At 43.9% G+C, this 18,826-nt stretch overlaps 1 protein-coding gene across 5 annotated transcripts in view; it reads right to left on the reverse strand.

The window, feature by feature from the left end:
* FGFR2 (fibroblast growth factor receptor 2) overlaps nt 1-18,826 on the reverse strand; it is a 79,819-nt gene that overhangs the window by 47,751 nt on the left and 13,242 nt on the right. For 3 of the 5 annotated variants that reach the window (XM_056495500.1, XM_056495499.1, XM_056495498.1), the window contains exons 3-5: nt 11,547-11,813; nt 10,775-10,849; nt 4,050-4,219 (exon numbers count right to left, since the gene is read on the reverse strand). In XM_056495500.1, the coding sequence (XP_056351475.1) occupies nt 4,050-4,219; nt 10,775-10,849; nt 11,547-11,813 (512 nt within the window). The remainder of the gene's footprint in view (nt 1-4,049; nt 4,220-10,774; nt 10,850-11,546; nt 11,814-18,826) is intronic. The other 2 variants (XM_056495503.1, XM_056495501.1) reach the window with 2 other exon arrangements.

An 18,826-nucleotide genomic window follows, 5' to 3' on the forward strand; every position in this document is an offset into this window, starting at 1 on the left:
ACAAGTGCAGCATTGCAAAGTCCAGGGAAAACCCCCTTTGCTGGGGATGAGCAGCCTCTAATTTAGAAGAATTCTAAATCCAACATTTCATTTTGGTAATGTGGCCTTTCTAAGTGAAACCCCACATCCCTTAGTCCAGGCTTTTTTTCTGACTAGTTATGGACACTTCTAGCAAATAACTGACAGATTTTAGGGGGGGAAATCTTTCCATCAAGTTTTTAGCCATTCTTCCAAAAAATCTCTCCAAAAGATTTCATTTTTAAACTAAATTATCAATATCAAATACATACAAACCCTTAAGTTATAGCTTGGTGTTGGGAAACAAACTGAAATCAAAATGCCAAAGGGAAAGGAATTTTTCATAGAAACTTTTTCCTTTTGGAGTATCCCTTAAAGAACAGTGGACAGTTCTGTTCAGTCTTAAAACACATGTCTTCACTGAAGAGATAATGTCATGAAAAGTTGTCACTTAGCTAAAAATGGATGAATTTTAAACTAATTTCAAAGGAAAGAAAGACTAGAAACCAAAATATAGCTCTCCAGAAAATCAGCACAGCTCAGAGAGCAGTGCAGTGGTACAAACAGAACAAGTACAGAACACCCCTGGCAAAGGCCACAGCTTGTGCAGTTGCTCCTATAACCAGATATTTTCTTACTCTCTGTTTACCTGGCTGAATTTAAATGTGTTTAAGACAACTGCAGTGATGAAGCTTATCCAGATGCAGAGGTGAAAACACACACGTGTTAATGCTTAAACAGCAACAGCTGATAGAAGTGCATTTGCTTTCTGGGTGGTGTACAGGAAAGAAAAGGCTCCTGTGGTCTCAGGGAGGATTTAGATTATCAGCTCAAAGAAAACACAAAATGCCTCTAAAGGCACAAACAAGAGCTATCATCACCTTAGAAAATCAGAGTAAAAAGGATTTAGATATTCAATAACTGATCCTGTTCTCTTTATTTTAAGGAGGTTGGGTATATCTTGAAAGATATAAAAGGATCAATTTTGAAATTCACCGCCCAGAATTAGTCACAGGGCAGGAATTCCACCCTGGAAGCTATCTTGGCCAGCACATACACCCTCCTGGGCCTGCCTGAGTGCAAATTGACTCAAGACATTCCCCAGTCCAGGGACAAAGTGCTACAGGCCACTATCTGATTTTGATAAAAACAATACACCAAGGGATTTCTTAGCTCTTAGCAGGAAAGAGGTGGCTGAAGGATTACTGGGAAGCTTCACATGTTCCTTCCTTTCCCTTTGTCCCTTAATGCTTCAAGGGATGATGTTTCTTCTGTCAGGTACAGCCAGGTTTGGTTCCAGCTACTCTATCCCAAAGTATTGTGAATATCTCCAGCAAGAATTTCTCTGCCTTGCACAGAGCAACAGCCAGATTCAAGACAATTCTGCAAAATTTATCATGAGCTGCTGTGATACTTGACTGAATACAGACCAACACTGATAAACTCAGTCCCTCCTGAGGATTCCTTCATTTAAAGTTCATTGCAATAGTGGTGTCAAGAAAATACAATCCTCTCTCAATGTCAGTATAATTTTGCCTGTGACCACAGTGACTCCATCCTGCCCCTCTAAGATGATGAGGACACAGGTTCCAAAAGCTCTGGGGTCCTCACTCTTTAGCCCCCGTTCACTGGGAACAAGCTTCCATCTTCAAAGATTATTCAAAATGACAGAATACAGAATATACATAGATTTGGTTGATTTGACAATGGTAAGTAAATCTTAGAAGATAATTTAAAATTTAATGTCTTTCGGAGCAACAAGAAAATCTGAAATCCTCAGCTGTGTGCCCTCTTTTTTTCTTTGGACTAAAGAGATATAAGAATTTAGAATTAGAGGTATAGACTTCACATATCCAGCTGGCTTTAGGAACAGGCATGTGTGGTTCCTTCCCAGAGTACACACATACCTAGGAAATTGCATACATTTAATACTCATGACCAGAAGTTTCATTAATGGGCACAGCTCTAAATGATCTCACCCAGCTCCCTAACACAGACTCTGAGTGCCAGCACAGAGCCCCACACAAGCTGATTTACCCCACCAAAGATCCCCCTCCCAAGGCAGACACCAGGTACCTCCATCCTGCCTCTCCAGACACACATTTTCCTTTAACAGTGATATCTTCATTTCCCCTTCATCAGATGCAAAGTGTTCAAAATAACAGCCTGGTTACTACCAGAACAGTTACTATTATTTTCCAAGACAGGATTAGTTTGGTTGGGTTCTTTTTTTTTTTATTTTTTCCTTAACTGGCACTATTTTTATTTTTAAAAAAGCACTGAGAAGGGCAAAAATCACTGAATTGGAGCCAGTTCATTAACACTCCACAGCGTTATGAAAGGCAGAAGGTGTTGCCAGGTGTACACTCATAAGCAACAGAAATTTATGGTGTAAGCAAACATAGATGGAAAAGTCTACTTAGATAATTAGTGCTCATGCAGGGAGACTTTCTGGGCTCTGCTCTCTGCTAACACAAATGTTGGAAAAATTGACACTTTCTACAGTAAATCCAGCTAGAGAGGAAAGGAGACTGAGGCTTGTCCTCCTCTGCACTGGAAAACAGATTTCTGCACCGAGCAGGACCTGAATCAGCTCACAAAGCAATGGCTCAACCAAGGCAAATCCCCAAAAACTCTGCAGCCACGGGGGCAAGGCAGGGGTGCAGAACTGGGGGCAGCCCCAGGACTCAGAACTGAGCTCTGCCTAGCAAAGACAATTAACCTGTGTCTAACAACCACTGCAAACTGCTCAGAGCAGCTCAGCACGAGCTCCAGGCTGGGGATCAGCACAAGGTGACTGCCTCAGAGACTTCTCCTTTTTGGGGAAGAGCTGCTGGGAGAAGACTCACACAGGGGGTGAAGGGAAGTCAGAAATGGCAATGCTTGAGCAGCAATTTGCCATCAAAGTCACACATCCCCAGTTCCTTGGAGCAGAGGGATCAGATGACCGAATCCTGACTCCTGACCTGACCCAGGCAGATACCACGAGGTTAAAGGTCTGTGCACTAACACACAGAGAGAGCTGGCCTCCCTAAAACTCTCCCTTAATCAGTAACCACCAACTCAGAATAAGACATCTAATCTGAACTACTTAAAATTCAAACAAACCCTTCCAAGTAATTGCTGCTACTTTCCCTCAAATTCTTCTTCCCATTTCAGTTTCACAGGCCATAAACTCTATAGAAAATAATAACTTCTGAACTTCCAAGGCTTCCTTTATTAAACTGCCTTACACTCACCAAAGTGGATGGTTGTGTTTTGAACAATGCAGCCAAAAATGAATAGAGCAAAACAGCCTTAATCTGCTTTGCTAAGTCAGTCTTTAGTTTTCCAAATACATCTCTATAAATAATCCTTAGCTGCACTGCTAGGCTAGAAGCTTGAATTTCAGGAAGAAAAAAAAAAAAAATAGAATTAGTGCTCAGTAACCACCAAAGAAACCACCCACCCTTCCCCAGAAGAAAACAACCACCTCTTTTTGCCTCAACGTTTGATCCAAGGCCATTAAAAGATTTTTTTGTTGACCTCAGCAAGTTTTTGGTGGGTTTTTGGTATTTTTTTTGAGGGGGAGGAGAGCTGGCTTTGGGTTGTTTGGTTGGGTTTTTTTTTCCCTACACTTTTGGTTGTAGCTGCCAGAGGTAGGATGGTTTTAGCTTCAGGCTGCTATGGGCTTCAGATAGCTCCAGGAGCCCCCAGGCAGAATTCAGCTTCTCAGCTAGCCAGGAATGAGACTTTTGGAGTCACCATAGAGGTTCCAAAGGTAGCTTTAGTTCTTCAAAGGATTCTACCAGCAAAATCCAGATACACAGCACAGCAAGGGGTTTTCATAGGTTTTAGGGGGACTGAAATTCTAACCAGTAAAATCCTAAGCTGAAAACTATCCAATGACTTTGAGATTCTAGACCAACAGAAATCCTAAACGACAACAGCGCTTTCAGCGGGGAGGGGGAGAATTTCTCCAGAAAGGTTTCACTGCCTCAGGGTGTAGGATCCCAGGGGCCCTTTCCAGGGACAGAGCAGAGGATCCTCACCTTGTAGCCGCCGATGCGGTGCTCCTGCTTGAACTCCTTGCCGTTCTTGAGCCAGCGCATGGTGGGCGTCGGGTTCCCCATGGCCGGGCAGCGGAACTTGACCGTGTTGGCGGCCGGCACGGCGTGGAGCCTCTTCTCCATCTTGTCCGTGTGTGTCCAGTAAGGAGCCCCTGTGACAAAGGGACACAGCCGGGACATCAGCACCTGGAAACCCCCCGCAGCCCCTCCGCCGGCGCCAGGGCCGCGCGAACCGCTCTGAGCGGTTTAATGAAACTGGAGATCGGACCCTGCAGGGGTCAGCCAGGCTCAGCCTGCTGCTCTGGGTATTGAATTTGTGACCAAATTCCAGTAATTAACCACAGACAATCTTTATTTTGCATACATCAAGTAAGACACAAGGAATGGCTTTTTTTTTTTTTTTTTTTTTTACCTCGTTTTGTTACTGTGATGGTTCAAACTCAATTTTTGGCCCTCTGCTGTGAAGCCAGATAGATAAGACTGAAAATGCTTGGAAGCATCATCCTTGCCCTTTCCCCTACTGTGAGAAGGGGGATAAAACACCCAGCTGTCTGACAGCACAGGCTGCAGTATGTGGTGCCAAGGTGAACTGTGCTGCTACTGCCACAGAAACCCCTGAAATGTATTTACAAATGGAACACGTTTCTGAAATCTTAACCCAAGCAGAGGAAAAGTGGATCAGCAAAGAACATTTATCATTTCAGAGGGGTTTCCCACAGTAATGAGCCTCTTGAAGTCCAAAGGGTCAGTGACATCCAAAAACATGGCATAAAATGAGAGTATCCCTCTCTCAACCCACATTTCCGAGGTGATCACGTTTCCCAGACCCTGACATGGCTCTCCTGCTCTCACTCACTCCTTGCCATGTCCTGCCCCAGCCTGTGCACACAGGAACATCCTGAGAGAAACATTTCTACTGTACCAGTAGAGGAAACACAGCAGAACAAAATTTACAACTACCCATGTTTTTATACCCACAGAACTAAACCTGGACACACAGACCCAAAGACAAGGTTATCCCATGCTCTGGATCCTTCCACCACTTCATCTAAATTTCTCAAACTCTTTATGGCATTGCTTCAGTTGTCTCACCATAACTTTTTTTTTTTTTTTTTTTTAAGTTAAAGATTCAAGATCTTTTTAATAGTAGGAAACATTAATTTCTTTTACAATGGAGTTTTCCTGAAGCAAATCAGATTAGCATGGAATTTTTAGGACTAGAGGGGTCCAGAAAAATAACTCCATTTCTCTCAGCCCTGTTTCATTTCCTTCATTAGCAGGCCAACACTCCACTATAAATAAACTCTTCCGTTCCTCAAATATTTATAGCAGTTCTTACAATCAGTGCAAACTCAGAAATCCTGCTACCCCCCTCTCTAAATAAAAATACAGCTGGACAGAAAATACAGGAATAAATCCTTTAACAAAGTCTCAGTCAGTATAAAGAAAACATTCTAAAAGCAAGTCCTATAACGATGCTATGAACGATAAGTGTTTGGGTTTTTTTTTTTTTTTGCCTGAAGTGGCAATTAGTGTTAAAATTAATGAAGTAGAAAAGCAAAGCAAATTTGTGCATGTAATCAAAATAGAAAATCAAGTAACTATTGAAAACTTAACTGCAACACTAAGAAATTGTTACGTGGACTAAAGTGAATTAGGGATGCAAGGAAAATCACTGTTAACATTATTTGCTGAAAGCAGGATCACATTAAAACAACAGAGGACTTTAAACAAAGCCAACCAGAGGAATTAACTGCTACACGCAAAGGCCAAATTGTATTACAAGTACAGCAGGCAAAGGCAGAATTACATGCTGGTACTGAGGGATTAAAAGGCTCTTTTCCCTGGACTGCTAAAAAGTCTTCCACAAGGCAACCACTGCTGGGCTGCTCAGAGCTCCCACAAAGCAAACTGGGGCAGGTCAAACACAACCAACCACCCAAAGCAGCTGTATCAGCATCCCAGGCAGAGCAGAGTGCATCCTTGAGCCTCCAGGGCCAGGATGCAGCCACCAGCAGCTCCCCAAACAAAGCTGCTCCATGCAGGCTTGTACTGTGTTATAGTGCAGCCCATCCTCTGGTTTTCTGGAAAATAACTATCCTTCCCATCAGCAATCTGCTCCTGGAAAAGCTCCAGCACAACAAATGCACAGAGGGGAATCTCTGACAGAGATGGGTGCAGAAAAGAGGCCAGGCAGATGCAGGAATGAAGAGAAGAGGCTCAGTTTGGTCTCACAGAAGGGGAAAGGAAACCCCCAGAATAGAAAGATCTGTTTGGAAAGCTGCCCCTCACACAACCCTCAGCATAACCTGCAGTGCTCCTAAATTACAGGTCAGCTTGGAGAAAAACATGCAGACATCACATATGGAAAACCCCATCTGAAAATGCTCCAAGACATCCTACAGTTTTCATTATTGGCAGCTCCTCAGCATGTTCAAGGAAAAGAAGAAAAGGCAGCAACATGCACAAACCATCACACTTGCCCTCAAATTGTGCTTTCATCCAGTGATTGATCTGATTAACACACAGCACTCTTCTTTATAGATTTAATCATCATAAACTAAAATACCTTTAAGTGCTTCTATTTGTCTTGAGAGGAAAAACACTGAGCTTCACTAAACCAATAATGAACTTAGCTAATGAGCAGATACCACCAGGTGCTGACTGCTCTCACTGGCCATGTCCATCACGTCCCATCACTGCCACCAGGACAGGTGGAAGAAGGTGGCACCACTGCTAAAAGTTCCCAGGAACCACAGAGCAGCTCCAGCACCAAGCAGGAACGAGCAGCAGGGGAAGGGGTGGGAATTCCTGATTGCTGTTAGAGTTCTCATTAGTGAAGAAAATATCCTGCTGACCCAACTGCACAGACATTACATCTAATCAGCCAAATCTCCTGCATGTGAAATTGAAATTAGGAAGCCCAGGGGACCACTTCACTTCAGGACTCTTCAGCTTTTATTTGGACTTATCTAATACAAAGAAATACAGAAGTAGTGAACTCCAAGCCTGCCTGACAAGCACCTCAAGCAGGCAATAGAGCTCCATAAGTGACCACATCAAACCCCTCCAAGGTTTTCAGTACTATTGTATTTGACCTTTAATTAAAAAACACTTCTAGGCAACATCCAATTTTTGCTGCTCCCCTGAGTGGGTTTCCACTCTACAGGATTTGATGAATTTGAACCTTGTTTCATCCTTTCTGAAACTCTTCAAGGCATGAAAGGAACAGCATGTGGATTACATTTAGATACTTTTTGTTCTTGGTGCCAATTTACCATTGCTTGGCCCAGAAGAAATTGTTTAAAGGGCGATAAGAAAAAAAAAATTTATAAAGCTTCCAGTTGCCTGATCAGAATTCAAGGCAGAGCAGCAGCATCTTCAGGGCTGCCCAGAGTCTACAAAATAAATTAACTGGACTTGATTGCAACCACCATGACAGCTGCTGCCTTGCCAGCATCAGGTCAGGATTACAGAAATCCCTCAAATTAGAGCTACCTCTCAAAATCACAAGAGGACAGGGCAGTAAGTGCCAGCAATGTCTTTTCCACTGCTGCCAGATTGATGATCAGCACCTCAGTTTGTAAAAGCAAGTCCTTGGAGATGCCCCTGCAAGAACCAAGCTAAGGCCCACCTTCAGGGCAACAAAGGGGGAAACTGGAGTTGCCAACAAAGCCATTTTGTGGAGAAAGGGGCTGTTTTGCAGTGGAACCAATCCTTCACCTTCCCCACCAGCACTAATCCCTTCAACAAAAGCTGGAAGTAATAAAAAGCTATTCAGGATGCAGTCTGGAACAAATCTACCACAGTGCTTTTTCAGACAGTTAAAGTATCTGTCAAGCTGAAGGGACAGCAAAGGCAGAGTGAAATCTCTTACTGAAAAATACACACAGGGCCAGTGCTCAAATGCACGTGGGTACAACACCAGTGCCCTCTTCTCCCAGGGAGCTCCTCACATCTGCAGAATCACCTACAGCCTCCACTGACTTCCAGAGCAATTGTATTTTCTGGGCAGCCTTGAAAATTACACTAGATTTCCTCAACAGCCTCTCCACCTGCATTTGGAAGCCTTGGCCTCTGAAATATGTATTTGCAACACAGGCAAAGAAAATAAAACAGCTTAAAAGAATATTTAGTGGTGTAAATAAAACAGCTCTGAAAGGTTTGTTTTAGTTTTAAGTATGCAGGAATGAGAATGCCAAGGTTCAGCTTCCTGTTGAAGGCACTACAGCCATTTCCTGCTTCATCTCATCATAATTAACATGCCAAGACAGCTGGACTTTATCAGAATTGTTTCATCAAAAAGCAACAACCTTTGAAGACCATGGCCTTTTGTTTCCATCAGTAAAGGCATAACCAGGCCAATTTCCATTGCTTATCCTTAATGATCACAGCCGTAATTTGTATGTAAATTATCAGTTAAATCATTTGAGATCTGCAAAGCTCAAACCATGACCGAGGAAACACTGAAAAGACTTCTGCAAAGGAGCAGCAGCCAGGGACTCTTGAGAGGTCGTGGACTTTCCCAGGCTCAGCATCCCATAGGCAGGGAAGGTAAAGGACATTTGGCCATTGTGTGCCACTGCCTGCCCACAGCACACAGGGCAGACACAGCTCCTGCTTCACTCTTCCATCTGCCCATACACAGCACCTGCAATGAGATGTGGCCTCTCGGTCACGATGGAAAATTTGGAAAAGAAGGTTTACAAGGCACTAGGCACACCACACCGAGTCCCACCCCTGACTTTCAGCCATCTTGCCAAATGACAACCCTCTTTCAGCAGCCTTGTGTTAATCCAAGGGAGTTACTGCGATGCAACTTTTCACTGAACTGAAGAGTATTTGGAGGGACACAGAACCACGACCCTTCAGTCATTGTCCTGCTTCCAGCTCACAGGGAGGCTGTGCTGCTCCCTCAGCAGACAGTGGGCACCTTTCAAGAGCAACCCCACGAGGAGCTGCTTGTGGAACCCTCTGCTCAGCCCCAAATCTGCCTCCTTGCAGCTTCCTCCCTCCCAGCTCCACGGCTGCGCTTTCCCCACCATCCGCGACCTTCAAACGTTCACACTTGAGAGGATCTTTCACTCAGGGCAGGGAAAGCCTGGCCCCTGCTGCACACACAGCCCTGTCCCAGCAGATGGACACTGTCAAGGGCCTTTCAGCAGCTCCCCAATCAAGATTGATTCACGGTAGCTTGAAATGATAGCTCGTTTTACAAGAATGTCATTAGCACAACCACTGGCTGGAAGGGCAGGAATCCTCCTGAGCCCATCACAGAGCACAGCTGCCTTGAGAGCAGGTCCTTCACTTCTTCCAAAAGCCATTTGTGCTCACAATGCATCACCAAAGCCACCACTGCAGATCAGAAGCACAATTTTCACCACAAAAAAAAATAAAAATCGCACTCCCTTTTCTGACCAACACCAGCACAGCTTCAAGGAACAGCCAACATCAGAAATGTTTCCTAAAAGGAATTTCTAACCATGGTTCCTCTTCAGGGCAGTGCTAACACTGCCTGGACTGGCGGGTTTTGCCTAGATACCTCTCAAAAGCAGTGTCCCTTCTGCAAGCTCTCCAGTTCTCTTTGCCACTGCACTCCTGTGTCAGGGCAGCTCCAGCTGCCTGATCTCAGCCCCTTCCAGAGGCACCTGTGCATCAGCCCAGGGTTAATCACACTAGCAGATGGCAGCAGCCAAACAGGCAGCAAGGAACTTATATCACTTTAAACAGCATCTAATGTTTCACAGCCCCGAGCAGGGGCAGCCAGCACAAAAGGCACTAACCAGGGAGCCAAAACCAGGCTGGTGCACAATCACCTGCACAAGTGCTGCAGGCTGCTGAGCAGCCAACACTCCTGCCCACCGTGGGGATGCTCACTGAGATCTCCCCCAGAGCATTTCTGTGTTATTGCCTTCACCAGGCACCAGCAATAGCAAACCACCAGTCACCAAGGGGGTTTTTTGCAACACTGCACAGTGGCATAAGGAGCCAATATGAATTTTACACACTTTTTTTTTTTTCTCATAGAGAGTGCTCTATTTAGAGCTTATTAATAGCTTCATGAATTCTCTAAAGGGGACCAAGTTTAACGCATTCAGATAGGTTTCAGACTCTTTTAGCCCATTTTCATCAAGCATAAGTAACATTAAATGTGGGTTTAGCACTGCATTGACTTCTTTGCAACAAATCTTAAGGTCCTTTGCAGACAAAAGAACCTCATTGGCAATTCATTCTCCCTGGGGAGATTTCTGCTGAGATTAGGGATTGAAGGATTATCCTCATTACAACTTAATTTGTTTTTTTTAAAAGTTTTCATACTACCTTTTAAGAAAATGAGCTGGATCTTTGTTTCTCCTGTTGAATTTCTACTCAGGTGCAGGAAAAGTTAGTTCATCTGTGAGAGACTAAACCAGACAAAGACTGAACCTCAATTGAGGAAGAAAGGAAACTGCAGAAACGCCAGGAAGAAGGGAAAAAAGAAAGTACAGACCAGAAAAGCATGTTTAAAAGAATATTAGTTTATTTTTATTTTTCTTTTCCAAGTTACGATCTACGTGAAACAGAAAACAGAGAAGGACAAAGATGCCACTATTTGACAGTACATGCAGTTAACAATCAAGAAGCTCTGAAGACAGGAGTGCAAAAGATGGGACATAATTTTCCACGTGGATCTTGCTAGAGACTTCTGGCAGTTGGCTGTTACTTACTCATCTGGTTGCTGTCATTCACAAAGTCCTCGGACCCATCATTGTCATCTTCATCATCCCCAGAGGAAAGAGCATCTGCACATCAAAAACAACCAAGTCTTTAAACCAGCCTATTTTTTTTTTTTTTTTTTTTTGCAGACAAATAAATTGATAAGCTACATTTTAGATTGTATCAAGAAGAATAAGTGTTTATGTTAGTTGTGCAGAAGCTAGAGAAAAAGAAAATCCAGCCTCAAAATATGCTATTTCCTGGTAAAACTGTAACAAAACTAGCTCATAGTCCTGAAGTGCTGCAAAGTTTCCCAAGGGAGTTTGCTAACTGCAAAAATCTCTTTCCACTTCATATTTTTAACTTCTGGTAAAGAAATGCAGTTGAACAGAACTGAGCATTTCTAGAACAATTTATCTCTAAACTTGAAGGATGTAGAACACACATTTTCCTCTTCTGATGCAGGGGGCAAAAAACCTGTATTCATTCTACTGGCTTTTATCATCATCAGAGCAACTCTGTCTAATGTAATCCTGCCAGAGTGGCATAAAACAGAGAGCTCTACAGCAGCTGTTAGTCACTGCAGAGCCCACGGAGCAAAAAGGAGTAGAAACGAACTGAGCCCATTTCAAGGTCAGGACAAGGAGAAAACTCCTCAAAACAGCTACAGAACTCATCTTCACTCGCTGTGCCCTAGTGGACTGTCTCACGTTAGCTCATAATGTGTCTTAACATCCCATTTCACAGCTTCTGCATGCAAACACCTGAGTTTGGCTCACTCACCTGTGACATTTACAATGAAGTACAGAGTATCACTGTCTAGGGTCCTAACAGCAGTGCAAGCATAGAGGCCCGAATCTCTGGCTGTGGCATCCTTAATTTGTAAGTACTCCCCAATAATCACTGTCCTATTGTCGGGCCCCAAAGGGAGCCCATCCTTAGTCCAACTGATCATGACGGCGTCTCTCAATTGACAGCGCAACTCAAGCGGCTCTCCTGGAAGTGCTGAGTGAACGTCTGGCTGAGAGATTTGGTATTTGGTTGGCGGCTCTGCGAAGGTGGAAGGGAAGGAGGAATAAAATAGAAGACAAGGGAAAGGAGAGAATTTCCAACACAGGTCAGTGAAGGCCCTTTTCATCCACGGAAATCAAGTTATGTTAAATTAAAAAAAAAAAAAAAAGTTTCATCCAGATTAGCTCAGCATTCTGTGGTGTAAAACTGAGCCACGTGCAGGTTGTTTTCAAGAAGTTCACCACAAGTAAAGGTCAGGCAGTTTTGATCAGTGTCTTGGCATGTCCCTTGTCCCCAGTGCCACACCAACACATGACCCTTCTCCTTGGTCACAGACAGCAGGGGACAATGAGGGGTGCAGAACCTGGAGGCTTCAAAGCACTTGGAGGAGGAGGGGTTCAAAAGGCAAATTCCATTTTTTAGCTTAGCATTTGGGTCCACAATTAAAATGAATAATTATCTTTCCCCACTCAATTTTATTATAAGTTGTTTTTTTTAATTTTTAAACAATGGGAAGTGCTGTTTTGAAAGAACAGGATGCCCAAAACCCCCTTCATTCACTAAGCTAATAAACATGAGCTCCTATACACAGCATATATGGTGTATTTTATTTTTCTCCCTGTGCCCATCAAAGTCTCTACATTTGCCTTCTGCACTACCAGCACTCCTCTCCACGACAGTAACTTTTTCCTTTAAATTCTTTTTTGCTTCATTGCTTATTTCACAACCTCTCCCAAGTGGAATTCAGCAGAAACCCAGGAGCACAAGAGAAGATTTCAAAGTCAGAGTAGGCAGAGAAGTTCCGAACTGGCTCATCCATCAGCTCCCTTTTGTAACCCAATAAAAATAAGAATGTCAAACCACAGCCTTTTTCCAAAAAAACATCCTTGGAAAACTACATCTGCCTATAGTTACTAGAGCTTCATGCCCCCCTTGCAGGGCCAGCTCTCTGCAGCCCTGGGCACTGCAGACTGTCTCCAGTGCCAGCACACCTACCACGAGCTCGGGCTGTCCCACACACAGCCACTGCTTCTGGAACTGGTTTCTCCCCATCACCACGCTGCCCCTCTCCCAAGGGCCTCCCCAAGGGCTGCAGGAATGGTGAATAAAGGAAAGGAGCAGGAGGCATCCTGTGTTTGCTCATGGGGAGGGTCAGAGCCACAGACAGCTGCTGCCCGCGCACCCCGGGCACGTCCTGCCTGCACAGGCACCAACTGTGCACCTGGGAATGAATAAATAAAGCACTTGGGAATAAATAAAGCACCTCTCTGCCTGCTTGGGACTCTGAGAGAGAACTCTTTGATGTCCACACTTCCTTCTAAGAACACCAAAACCCTGAAACAAGTGTTCTCCTCCTTGGGCTGTCATTTTAGTATCACATTTTCAACAGGGGAGCCTGAAGCAGGCACCACGTCTGAGCAGAGCTCAGATGGGAGGCTGGAAATGCTGAAGTTCTGCCAGCAGCTGAGTTTTGTGCAGCCCTGCCAGGAGCAGGGAGTTGGACTCGATGGTCCCCATGGGTCCCTTCCAACTCAAAATCTGGTTCCATGGGCACCAGAAGGGTCCAGCACGGTGGGGAACTCAAGCCTTTAGATATCAGGTTCTACTGATGGACTTGGAGACCAAATTTATCTCCCACTGATCCTGCAATCCTGCAGCTACAGGAATGTGCCCTATCAGAGCTTCTGCTGCCTTTTTCATTAGGGCAAACATGTTTTCTCAAAGAACAAATTTGACACACACATCCCACCAAGGTGGCACATACAACCCATCCCAACACGACCAGTTACAGAGACTGTAAAGATTCTTGGATTTAAATTTTATAACAAGGTCTCTAAACTTTCCAGCGTGCAGAGTTCCATCTCAGGAGTCTAGGACAGGCTCCAATAGAGATTTATACCCCTTACAAACTAATTCAGTCTTGCTGATACAGTCATGAACCCACAGATCTGCAATGCAGGTGTTGCACTGAGTGCTACATTATGCTCTTAGAAATCGAATTTCCAGAAGGAGCATGTGCTCCTTTCCATATATATTTCATTACAGTAATGAGTGTGTTTAAGTCTGCTTGAGAATTTTTTTTAATTAGATTTCACTGTCAAATAAAAAAGGTACCTGAAGCCAGTTACCTAATTTACTTTGAAGTTAGTAAGACTTCTCTGTAACGCTCTACCTGCAAAGAAAATTTCTTTTACAGAGTTTACACTGTGCCAACAATGTACTGGAGTCTAAAAATGTCTTTGTTTAAGCTTTTTTAAAAGCCACTTTGGGTGATGATACCTCAACCCTCCTTTCAGTGCATTAGAGCCTTCTGCTGAACAGTGCCAGGAAACTCACAGGATGAGCCCACACACATTTAAAAGGAAATTAAAATAATTTTTTAACATCACATCCCTGATTCCATATCTTTTTAAACCACTAACCCCAAATTTGCACTGAGTCTTTCAACACAAATCCAAATCCAAACTTGACAACAGTAATTGATTTCAAAATGGCAATTAAAAAAATTTCCTTTTACAAAGAAAATCACTAGTACACTAAAGAAAAACAAGTTTCAAACAGGTATTAGCATTTGGTATATATTATCCTCCTCCATTTCTTTCTCTCTAGAGTATCAGGGAAGATGCAGCAAAATGCTGTCATGATATAATGAAGTCATGTTTGGAAATTGTGAGTTATTTCAGGTAAGCCTTTGTGTTGCCAAACTAGAATGTAGCAGCACTTAAGACTGTCACTTTTTATAATGTTTGCCTATAAACTTTTTTCCAGTGTGGGTTTGAAATGGTGCCCAAAAGCAAACAGAGAACAGGTGGGATTCTGAGGCATGAATCCACCCAACAGCTTCAATGCAAAAATCAACCAGTTCAAACTGTTCAGAAATTCCCAGCAGCACATAAACAACCCATGCTGCAAAGCTAACTCTCCCTGGGACGCTACACGTGGATTTTTGCACTGCTGAGGAATTTAGGGACAGGTTTTGAACCCATGTGCATGCTGTACCATCAGCATTGGCTCCTCCTGCAAAGGTGTCCTACCTGACATGGATTACCCCTGTCATCCCTCAGAACACCAAACAAGCACTAAAGGCACGTGCAGAATGACTCTGGATGTTCTTGGACACTGCTTCTGTTCTTTTCTGCTCTCAGCTACATCCTTGTTTGTAATAGTGGTGCACACAATGTATTTAAACCTTACAGGTGGAGCTGTTGAACAATACTGCCATGGAAAACCAAGCTGCTGTTAAATAAACAGCTGAGAACTTTTTCTCTGCCTGCTCATACAGCCTCACAGCATGGTTTATGCCATCCAGCCATCAAGTGGAGTAAAGACTGTTTGTATAAAAGCCATGACCACAACAGAGGACTGGGGACACTCTGACTGCTCTATTTCAGATTATTAAGATAAGCAATTGTATTCCAAATCATGTGTCTGTTCCAGATTCGGTCACTGAGAGATTTATACTTCCTTAGGTTTTAAATTATCATCATTATTATTATTATTTGTCTCCATTTAATAAAATGTTAACAAAGAGCTGCTTATCTTAAGTCTGGAGTCATTTAGTTACTTAGTTACAGAGCCAAATAATGAAACGATCAGCTAATGGCTAACCCCAGCAAAGATTCTCACACAACTCTCCAGAACACAAAAGCCTCAGACCCCATCAAGCCACTTTCACTTCAAAAGGCTTTAGTAAATAACTAAACACTCACCACAGTGTGCCCAGAAGGGTCAACAGACCTGACCTGTCAAGAATCCAAGAGGTTCATTGCAAAACTGAATGTCCCCACAGGGAAGGCCAGGCTGCCAAGCACCAGCACCAGGGCTGCTCTCCCACCCCTCCTGGTGCTCCTGGCACTGAGGGAGCTCCAGCCAGACCACACTGGGTGAACAGCATGCAGTGGCCACGGCAAATGGGTCTCATGACTTTGCAAGCCAAGCACAAGGCTTTGGGTTCTCCCCAGGAGGCAGCCCAGGTATCACCAGGCAGGTGTGCAGCCTTCCCTCCCACCTCCCAGGGACAAAATTATCAGATTCTCCCTTAATTTAGGCTGGTACACCAATATCCAGAGCATCTCCGTGTGCTCTTGTGATAATGGATGATAAAATCAGCTGGCACAAGACAGGGCCACCAGTTTAAGAAAGCAGAGAGTCATTCCTGGTCATGGTGACCATCTCTCATTAGCCAGCAGCAAAACAAAGGCTCCTTAGACAAAGGGCACAAAACAGTGTTTGCAATTCATCCATCAGCTGCTCCAGAGCCACTGGATTCCTGCTGTCCCATTTGTACTGTGACTGTCAGCCAGCTGCCAGCTCTGCCCAGCTCTGCCTCTGCCAGGCACCATCAGGAAGTCTCTGCTCTGATAAAACTCTTTCCAAATTGCTACAGTTCCTCCCATAATTTTAAAACACTAACAGTTTATTTTTTTTTTTTAATCCCTTGTCCCTGAACAAGCCTCCAAAGAGCACAGAACATTTCCCCTCATCTAACATTAGCTGCTCAAATCTGGTGAAAAAGATCTGGGCCTTGTAGAAAAGCTTCAAAGAGCTATCCATGATAGTTACAAACATAAATAAGATTCTATGTCTTTACTTGTTCCTTTAACACAAACTCCTGGGCTGCTCTGTTTGATAGACTTTCACAAAACAAAGTGCCAGATTCTCCAAAATAAGTTTTTCCTGGCATGTTTGTTAGTATTGTTATACTTATAGAACTAAGGATGCAATCATCTGAAGGGGAAAGAGATGAAACCAGACAAAAACCAAAAATCACATAAGGACCAGGAATAATACTCTTGCCCTGGAAATGAACATTTGTAAAATAAAAGTTGCCACATCATACATGGCTGGTGCTCCAGCAAGTGTGGAGCTTCCAGCCACACTGACCTGCTGGAGCTTGGACCTCCACACCATGTCAGCTCCTATTGAGTGCTACATATACTAAAATCATCAAAAAAAAAAAAAAAGTGAATCTCCTCCAATTGCAATTACTTGCCAATGTCATCATGGGTAAGGGAAAATATTACACTGCACTATATCTTGAATTCTGGTGAGCAACAAAGCCTTTTGCCACTTGCTGGACTCCATGGACAAGAAAAAAACCTCTGCATAGGCACCCAAAAATTATCCCCATGTGGTTGTACCCCATCTGTCTTGGGTCATAGTCCTTGGCAGCAGGTGATAGTGCCCAGGGAGCAACTGATCCTGGCTACAGCCACCCCATCACACCCAGAGAGGAGAGCAGTGGGACCAAACCTCATTAGGATTTGGTAGGTAGGTTGACATGGGATGAGGGACATGAAAAATGTCACCAGGGCTTTGATCCTGCCAAGCAGCTGGGTGGATGTGTCTCACTCAGCCCATGGCTAAGGAAAGACTCATTCCCAAAGAGAAGAGAATTATATTTGTCTGGGCTTCGTGCAGAGATGAGAAATGCCTGCAGCCCATAGCCTGCCTGCTCCTGCCTGTCCTCACACAGGTGACTGCTGAGTTACAGCTGCAGCCACACCACCTGTGTCAGACCCACGTGCTGGGGGCTTGGCCAGTGCTCTGTGCTGCTGGAAGCCAGGCCAGGGAGACTCAGAGCATGCCAAGCTCAAAGCAAACAGCAGAGACCAGCAAGGCCACCTGCTGCTGCTGGAGCTGCCCTGCCACTCCCTCCTGCTTGTCCAGGGCTCCTTGCAGGATAGAGAGCTCTTCACACACAGCACCATGGACCATCTCCAGATAGGGCAAGAAACAGGAAAGCACAGGATGGCTTCTGCACAAAGACTTGGCAACCTGGAGGGGAAGAGCACCCCAACCTGGAGAGGCCACACCAAACCCCCTAAAGTTACTGTGCTGCCTTCTGTCATCTCATCCGTTTGATAAGAAGCTAAAAGCCATCTCAGGATGTGAATGTTTGGGTCCAGGCACCAAATCTTGACCATTTCTGCTCAAGTCAAACTCCCCCACCTGCCTGAAGTAAGAGTGAGAGTCTCTCTGCTAAGTGAACTGAGTACAACAAACCCAACACACGTGTAACACAATCTCAAAAATAATTAACTGCTCTTCAAACTCATTACAGGAGAGTCTTCTCATGTAATCTATTATACAATACAAAGGGGAAATGAATCACATTTTGCCAGAACCTCAATTGAAAAGCTAAAAAAAAAATTTATCTTCTCTTTCTAAAAAAGCAGAATTTGAAACTAGGAACATTGTCTTATTGTTTCTTCTTTCATCAAGAGCAGAACTTCAAATCTCCCTGACTGAATTGTGCACGTAACCAAGTGGCAGAGCAATTAAATCAGCTCCTGTTGTTCAACCCAGCCCTAAAGTCTGCTTGAGAAAGGCTCCATGAGAGGATATACAGCCTTGGGAAAGTGTACGAGCACGTAGATTTGGTTGCAAAAGGTTTTTCTTGGGTTTAGTTTTTTCTTCCATCTATTCCAATCTGTAGCTCTTTTTTACAGGTTCTTTATTTGCATTTCAAGAGCAACATAAAGCCTGAACAGAATAAGATTCAAACATTAAAACAGAACCTTTTTTTTCCAGGTTTGCCAAAGGCCATGCTCAAGACTTTTACTGCTCAACGTGCAAAAGAAATAAATTACAACTGGGAGGTTAAGAATTGCACAATTCAGTGTTGCAGTGTTAGTTCTGGATGCAGAGAACATCTATTCAGATTCCCTGCAAGCAAGTCAGCAGTTGTTTCTTTTGTACACCGTCCCATTTTTACTTGACTATACAAATCCTCTTAATTTTAGCAGCTCGTCTGGAAGTCTCATCTTGCCTGTTCCCCTGAAATCCATCTCCCCCCACTTCCTAAAGCGGGATTTGAAAATAGTCACTGGAAACAATATCCCCAAAACATCCTCTCAGCACTTTTGAGAATCCCATCCACAACACACAGGGATATACAGCACGGGATATTCTCCAAAGGCTTCAAAGCCTCAAGGCACACCAGGCTCCCTTTCAACCAAGGCAATATTGAGGCAAGAGGCACCACAGCCTGTTCAATTCCAGCTCCACACAGAGGACAGCCTCCGGAGGGGACAAAGAAAGAGCAGACA

This window comes from Oenanthe melanoleuca, chromosome 6 (genome assembly GCF_029582105.1).
Source record: "Oenanthe melanoleuca isolate GR-GAL-2019-014 chromosome 6, OMel1.0, whole genome shotgun sequence".
Classification (NCBI taxonomy): domain Eukaryota; kingdom Metazoa; phylum Chordata; class Aves; order Passeriformes; family Muscicapidae; genus Oenanthe; species Oenanthe melanoleuca.